Source organism: Camarhynchus parvulus, chromosome 6 (assembly GCF_901933205.1).
Source record: "Camarhynchus parvulus chromosome 6, STF_HiC, whole genome shotgun sequence".
Taxonomy (NCBI): Eukaryota; Metazoa; Chordata; class Aves; order Passeriformes; family Thraupidae; genus Camarhynchus; species Camarhynchus parvulus.
In genome coordinates, this window is record NC_044576.1 from 12,676,872 (window position 1) to 12,684,781 (window position 7,910).

At 37.2% G+C, this 7,910-nt stretch overlaps 1 protein-coding gene across 2 annotated transcripts in view; it reads left to right on the forward strand.

The window, feature by feature from the left end:
* DLG5 (discs large MAGUK scaffold protein 5) overlaps nucleotides 1-2,883 on the forward strand; it is a 98,495-nt gene extending 95,612 nt beyond the window's left edge. For both annotated transcript variants that reach the window (XM_030951776.1, XM_030951777.1), the window contains exon 33: nucleotides 71-2,883. In XM_030951776.1, coding sequence (XP_030807636.1) covers nucleotides 71-174 — 104 coding nt within the window. In that variant the 3' untranslated portion in view covers nucleotides 175-2,883. The remainder of the gene's footprint in view (nucleotides 1-70) is intronic.
* Nucleotides 2,884-7,910: the final 5,027 nt, after the last annotated feature.

The window sequence follows — 7,910 nt, forward strand, 5'->3', positions numbered from 1 at the left end:
ACTGTTCTTGGTAATTACTCATAACTGTTTGTTCCCATCTCATTTGTATGCGGGGTTTCTTTTTCTGCAGGCATTGTCCAGGGAGGAGCCCTTTCAAGCATTTGCACTCAGATTATGTCAACTGTCGACCAAGAACAAAACAAGGTCCTGTGGATCCCAGCTGGCCCACTGTAGATTTATTTTGCTGTGAAACTACTTTCCAGATGTAAATAACCAACTAACTTTCTACCCAACGGACTCAGTTCATTTCTGTCTTTATAAAGATATCCATAAGTGATTTCTGTTTTGTGAAGGGGAATGATAACACTGAACACACGAGGACCTGACGAGGCATGTGGGAAGGGTAGATCATCACTTCACCGAGCTTGTCTCTCACATCGTACGTGTACATATGACAGGTTGTCACAAGGGTGGTGACCTGTGTGTGTTTGTCCATGAGTAATGAATTTAACAATGCTGCAAAACCCTGTAGAATGACACGTTTACAAAAACCTTTTCAAAGTATTTGGTTCTTGCTGTTTACTTGAATGTCTTTTTGTTTTGTTTTGTTCTTTTTTTAACTCTGTGTCCTTTCACTTAATGAGGTAACTCTCCAAAATGGAGTGAAATTTCTGAGAATGAGCGGACAGTTTATGCACAGTGTGACTCTTAGTTACAATTTTGACCATTTCTAAGCATATTGTTGACTTGACAACCAGGTAATAATGTGGGATTGAATCGGTACGTCTTGGGAGTAAGCTCAAAAGGAAGTACACTCCTACACAGGGCAGACCACTGTTTGTATCTTGTCAATGCTTGTCTGTCAAAGATATCGTTTCTCGTTTTATGCATGAAGCTAATATTTAAACATCATAATGTATCTAAGCAATCCAAGTTTAACTTGTGTTGACAAATAATAATTTTTGGTTGTTGGGCCTGGATTAAGTACAGGTGGGGTAGAGTTATAAACTAGGCCTAGCATGCTGTGTTCTGTCACTTTTAGATACTGTAAATATGGAAAGCTTATGTTGGTGCAATTTTGCAGGGTAATTCTTAAGCTTTGTACTTCAGTGTGTAGCATTCACATAGACTGTTTTTATTTAAGAGCAGACACAGTTTTAGGGCTTTGGTTAAAAGCCTTTAGAAAGGTACTAAATTGTTAGTGTTTTCACTGTCAAAAAATAAGTGATGGTTTAGTTTTGGTTGCAATACTTATTTACCTGTTGTACCAAACTCTGTTATATCGGTTCCCTTTTGTTTTTTTGCACTTCTGACTCCGTGTTCCTAACACAGGTTTTGTACCTGTTTCTTCTGTCTCTTGTGCCATGTTTCCTCGGTACTGTATTTTAATTGTTTTTAAAATATTATTTGAGTAGACCTGCTTCTCAGTCACTGTTTCTAACATTTCATTATGTAGGGTTCTAATTTTACACTACAGGCTGTAATTTTGCTTCTGTTTGCAGCTTTTATAATTAAAAAAAGGGATTCTTCTTGCACAGTTCTTCAAGAAAGATCTGGTCCTAAATTTAAATTCTGTTTTACAGTTGGTATTTTACAGTTCAAAATACTTTTTATAGTATTTATGTAGCTATACACTATATACAGTATTCTGAACTATAAAAACATCTAAAATATATATAGTATTATACCATACTATTATAATACTGTATATATAAATTAATAAATATAAAATTGAATGGATTAATTAGTAGTTGAAGTACTTCTCATGGTGAGGGACAGAAGTTGTTTTTTGTTTATCTCAATTTTTTGTTTGTTTTGTTTGTTTTTTAAAGTTTGAGATCATAGTAGACTCCAGTGGTACAACTGAAACAGACAGGTACTGTTCTGACATGGATTTTTCTGTACTAAATGAAAATGTCACTTTGTATCAAAAACAAGTTAAAGAAACTGATTACTAAATAAAGGTCAATTTCTGTAACTTCACTTGTGTGTAACGGGTGCATAGAGCTCATGCTGGTCTTAACTCTGTTTAGTTGAGTCCTCATACGAGGTTTGAATTTCTGACTAAAATCGGCATATCCACCTGATAGTTTCAAATATCCACCTTGAGAAGAACAAGTTTGTTTTCTGCTCTTGCCTATCCTTGGATGCATAAATACCAGAGATGTTCACAAACTGTAGGCCACGAGAAGTTTAGATGTTGGTTTGTGTTAACATTTTTAATGTTCTGGCCCATGGCTGTTAAGGATTTTGAATGGAAATGGAGTTGATTGGATGGAGGCTTTAACTGAAGAATGAGTCTATCACTGATATTTTCAAGGGATTGTCACTGGGGAAAAGTGAGAGTATTAGCTCCAAGGCACATTGTAGAATTCTCTCAGTTTTTACATTTGTGACAGTCCAGTCTCTTTTGTTCACTGAGTTATCCAAAAGCCTAGGGAAGATAATTATGTACTAACTTTTCTGCTTATGAGTTTACCAGTTTCTTTATTCTTAGATGCCAGATAGCTTCAGCCTGAACCCAGTTTGTGGATGGACAAGTCTTGTAATCTGCATAACTAGTAATAGCCTTTAGTCATAAGGACTTGCACCTTACCTGCTCTTGAAAAAGCCACACCACAGTAACAGCATCTAATAGGGGATGAAGAAAATGAGAACAGGCGGGTTCTGGCAGGTAGGTAACAGCCATACATTGCATATCTTCTGATCACAACCAAGTAGAACTGAAGTCGTGAGTGAACACTAGGAGGAGATGCCTTTAGCTCAGACCAGTAGTTTCCTGATATACCATTTTCTTTTATACTATTACATGTCAGACATAGATTTAGCCCTTGTTCTGGAAAGAGTAATTCTGCCCAGGTGTTTAAATAAAGAATGTAGTTATGTGGATATTTTAAAAATAGTTGCAAAATAGTAATGTTAGAAACAAAAAGTCTGAAAATTTCACCCTTATGCTTACAAGCCACAGTTGGGCGTGTGTGGCTGCAGGTAGAGTTAACTAGAAATAAAAATCTTTGAACTGTATTTTTCCACAGCTAAACTGACATAAAATGGCTGAAGATACTGCAGCCCATATACATGATTTGTTGTTGACAAACATCTACTTCCTTTCAAACCTTTACATTCTGTTCACATTGACCTGAATCGCAGGGCAAGTGTTTGCCTGATCCAAAATTACCCTGTGACAGCTGCCAACCTCTCTGCCTCAGACAAGGGTTCTTTTTCAGTGCCTGATGAAGTTGGAGGCTGTATCCTAATCCTTTGTTGTGAATGCAAACATTGCCTTAAGCAGTCTTGAACAGCTCTCCTAGGTCTGTCTCTGGTGGATGTGTTCGTGGTTAAAATATCATCTTGTAATCTTTTCCAGACTTATGTTTAAGGCTCCATGTAATTTCTACAATTCTGTGCCTACACTTCACATGGACAGTTTCTGTTAAAATAGACTGACACTGGAGAAACATGCACTGGCTTGGAAACTAAAGAGAATACTATGAGAAATACAGATACCCAGTAGAGCAGACTTTGGTCTTGTGCAACAGCTAGTGAAGGCTCCAGAAGTGCAGCAGAAGCTGAACAGCAGAAAAAAGGTGCTTGGCCTCTTGTAAATTTTCTTAGGTTGCTGTGCCTGTGAGTGTGAGAGTTGCTTACTCATTTGATTGGGGTTTTTTCCAATGTAAACTTGTGTGTCATTTTGCTTAGAAAATGGCTGAAAAAGTACATTTTTTGATAAGACCTGGTAGTAAACTTTTTAGCTATTTAATTTGTCATTTCTCTTTGAATAAAAAGATAGGCTTTTGCTAACACAATGCAAATGATGTGAGCATGAATCCAAAAACCAAGTGACCAGGGGATCCTATTACTGAAGTGTGAAAGTACCAGCTTAATCTGGGATTGTTCAGCTCTGTTTTAATAACAATTCCTTACAAGTTTTTGTAAGAGTAGTTGTTGTTTACAGTATCTGTAATTTTCAATGAGGACTGGAACTTTATATTTAGACAACTTCATCAGTTGTCTGTCTACATGGATCCTTTTCTTGAGGCAAACTGTGGATAAACTGTGGTTAGCTGTGGAAGCAAACTGTGACTAAAGAAATTTAAACCATTTTCAGTTCTGCAGTTATCTTGTAGACTTCCAGTGTGGAAGATGTTTTGGATTATTTAATTATTTTAAAAATATTTATTTAGTCTTATTATTTAAGTCATTTAAAAAGCAGTGAGAAGAGGTATATTGAAGTTTTTTCAGATTTCCTTAGATCTCATTTAATTAAGCAGTTGTAATTAATTTTCCTCTACAAAATGCACCTGCTAAAGATGAAGAGGTTTTATGCTCTTGTGTGAAGTGTGAATTTCTAGGTGATTTTTTTAACACAGATGTACACACAGGTTTTTAAAATGAGTCTTTGTTCTAAAAATGTAGGAGGGAAAATGGAAGAGATAAAATAACTATTTCAAGAATCAAATAATGAAAATCTTAGTACTATACAGCCTAGTTACTTCATATTATGGTGAATTATCTGTCATCGATATGTTTTATTAACAGTACATCATATGCTGAATGTGTGTGTTCACTGAGATATTTTCTGTGTCTATCATATTGAAGAAAGTAGCACCAAGGGCTGAGGAAGCTTTCAAAGACACAGTATCTTCATTTATGACCCTTTTCCTTCACTGGCTCACACTATAAAGTGTCCAACAGCACTGCTGCTAGTGAAGAAAAACAAACTACCCGAGCCTGAAACAACAACGCCCCCCCAGCCCGGCCAAACCCAATGCACGAAACAAAACAACTCCTTTCTCACCAAACCCCACTTCCGAAGTGTCCAATTTGGCTTTTTTATGACTTCACGTCCTTCCTGTCTTCCTGAAGATATATGAAAATTTCATATAAAAAGGAAGACAGCAGTTTACTCTTAATTTGCAAACATACTTCATATCTCTCCAGAATTAGAAACAGGTCTGTCAAAATGTTAAATTATTTTAACAGCTTGAAAAAAATCTATTTCTTGATAAAATCACACTTATATTTGCAATAGCTTTTTTTTAATTTAAAGTTTTTTTCAGTGCAAATGTTAATGACATTCCTTATGTAATATTCCCTGTGCCCTTCCTCTGAAGGCAGGGAATGATCAGCTTTCTGCAGATGATGACTTTGATCTTCAGAGTAAGTGACCCTTTTTTTTGCAACTTTTGTACCTCATTTTGCTGCAGATTAATCCTATCTTGTTAGCAGTAACAGCGATCGATTAAAATTATCTTTATTCCTTCATTTGACAAATCTGTTTGGTCCACAAATGCTTACCATTTGAGTTCAGCAGTTAGCTCAATCATCAGATTTTTCTAACCGGGTTGAGATGATATTTGTAGCCCACTGGGATAAACTTAAGGTATTAGGTTTCAAGCTTGTCTTTTTGGCTGGTATAAGAAATAAAAGGCTGAAAATGCTGCTTTGGTTTTTTTATCGAAATACGTGCAAAGAGTTTAAATGTGATTGTAAGTTTCATAGTTTTGTGATGAAAATAACTGTTAGTTATAACATTTTGAGAGGATAATTCCAGCAAAGTCAGCCAAAAGAACCTAAGGTAAAAGAGAGAAAATTGTCCTCTGCTGTGAAAATAGGATTTAAGAGTTCCAGCCATTGCTCGTATCATTATAGTAACAAGTAGGTTTGTGATGCAAAGATGAGTAAGTGCAATTGCTGAAGAAACCAAACACATGCAGCTGAATTCTAGAAAGGTGATGAAAACTGCATGTCCTCAGCAACTGCCAGGGTTGGTCCCGTGGTGGCAAATGTGTATCACTTTTATCTGGGGTTGGCTGAACTGCATGGCCTTGGAAGAGCTTCTGGCTGAAAATATATTTCTAGCATTCAGATGAATTCTCATACTTTTATACCTAACTTGTGCTGCATTAAAAAATGTGTTGTTAATAGCTGCAATTATAATGTGATCTGTTGAAACCTGCTCTGACTGATTTTCAGTTCAATTATTTAGAACTCATTTGTCAGGGTGGTACCACATATTTCATGCTAGAGTGACTGTTTTACAGCGGCAGAATAATTCAAGTGAAGTTGTAAAAATCAATTAGACATCCTCCCCTCCTCCTGGCCTTTCCATGGCAGTTTCCCTCAGAGCTGCAAGTCTCGAACTGCCGTGAGTTCACTTGAGTTCCTGTCTGATGTTGGCACTACTCTACTGTCCTGCACAGTGATCAGAGCTGTTCCCTGACAGTGTGGGGTGAGGAAGCATTGAGTCTTTGCCTGCGTTAAACCTAGCAAAATGCTTCCAGTTCTGGCTCCATAGGGCAGTTCTGTGCCTTCCAGAGCCAAAATGGGATTTCTGATGGGCAATTGCTGCTTTTTCCTTTCAGTAGTCCTTTTTCTGCTATGTAACCATACACAGACATTGAGTTTTGTCAAGTGCTCTGTGAAATTGTTCTCAGATTAGGAGTGAGTTGTAGTTTGTGAGAGCTGTGTTGTGGATATATCATGAGCTTTCCCCTTCTTTTACTGTTACATGTGGCTTTAGTTTCCCTTTGCTTTATAGTCTTTCTATCACACTAGCAGATAAACCTTCTTTCAAGGTGTGTCCCTTATCCAGTGCAGCCTTTCCTGTTTGCCCCATTCCTTGCTTTATGCTTCGCTTACACATCTAAACTCTCAAATTTTTTTTCCATTGCTGATGCAACCTAATCCCTCCCTTCCTCGCCCTGTTATCTAATGCTAAAGTATTTTGGGACATTATGTAAAGTCTGTTTGTTTCACAAAGCATACTATGTGGTTGTGTATTAATCACTGGCTTGATTTTAAACACTTCTTGTCCTCACTGTTGATGGTCTCGTGAGCAGCAGTGGCTGATCCACTCCAGCATTCAGCAGGCAGCAGTTTCAGGTAGTTTTAGCAAGGTCTGCATGTCTGCAGTTTCTGAAAGTGATGCCTTGCTATGTTTCCAGCAGTGTCAGCAGTACATTTGTAGCAGGACATACTTGGTAAGCCACAGAAGATAACTTGAGAAAAGTCCACAAACCTGCCTTAAGATTTTGTGACCTCTGCTGGCTTACAGAGGCTTCAGTCTTTGGATTGGTTTGGATTTCTCTCTGCACTATTCAGAGACTGTGATTAGCCAGCACTGACTGGTAAGGTATGCAGAGGTTTAGCTGGATTGATTTGCTGCAGATTACTGAGATCCACAAATGGTGCCTGACCTTCACTAGAAATGAACTAATATTAGTCTGATTTTAACCTGTTTTGCTATCATGTAGAATATTACTGGAGTTACAAGAGGACAGTTTATAAAGAGTTCTGAAATACTGAAATTTGCCAGAAGTAGCCATTTTTATCTTGTCTCTTTTCCACCCTACTCTTGCCCTAAAGGCCAGTTTTTAGTTTACACCCTCTGTAATGTCAGCCATTTCAAGATGCAGGTAGTCTGTAATACACAATATAGTGGAAAGAACAAGAGCTGCAACAAACCACTGCTTAATGTTGCAAGTCGTGGGCCCTTAAAATCGTTTTTCAGTTCTCTTAGTTGTAGAAGGAGCCACTCAGAAAGAGAAATCCTTTCTTGAAACAATTAAGACAGAGTTTTGCAAGTTATTTTCTTTCTTGTTCTCAGTGCTCTGATAATGAGACTTTCAATATCTGGCTCCCTTATTTTTAAAAATCTGATGTCCAAACCAAAAGCATCTGTGGCACCTTAATACTTGTTCCTGTGAAAATACTATTTTAACTTCTCTGCCTCAGGGTATGTACTTCATTATGTAGACTACTTTCAGCTTCTGTTTTATTAGATGTAAGCCTCATCTATTTCAATGATTTTGGATTTATGACTTTTTGTTACCCCCTGCTATTTATGGGATGTGGTTTTTTTGTTTAAAGAAAGCGGTTTTTCCATCATCCAGATTGATGGTGTGAATTCATGGTTGTACAGTCACTCTAAACTGAAGTGTCCTGTTTCTCAGTGGGGAAATAAGTTA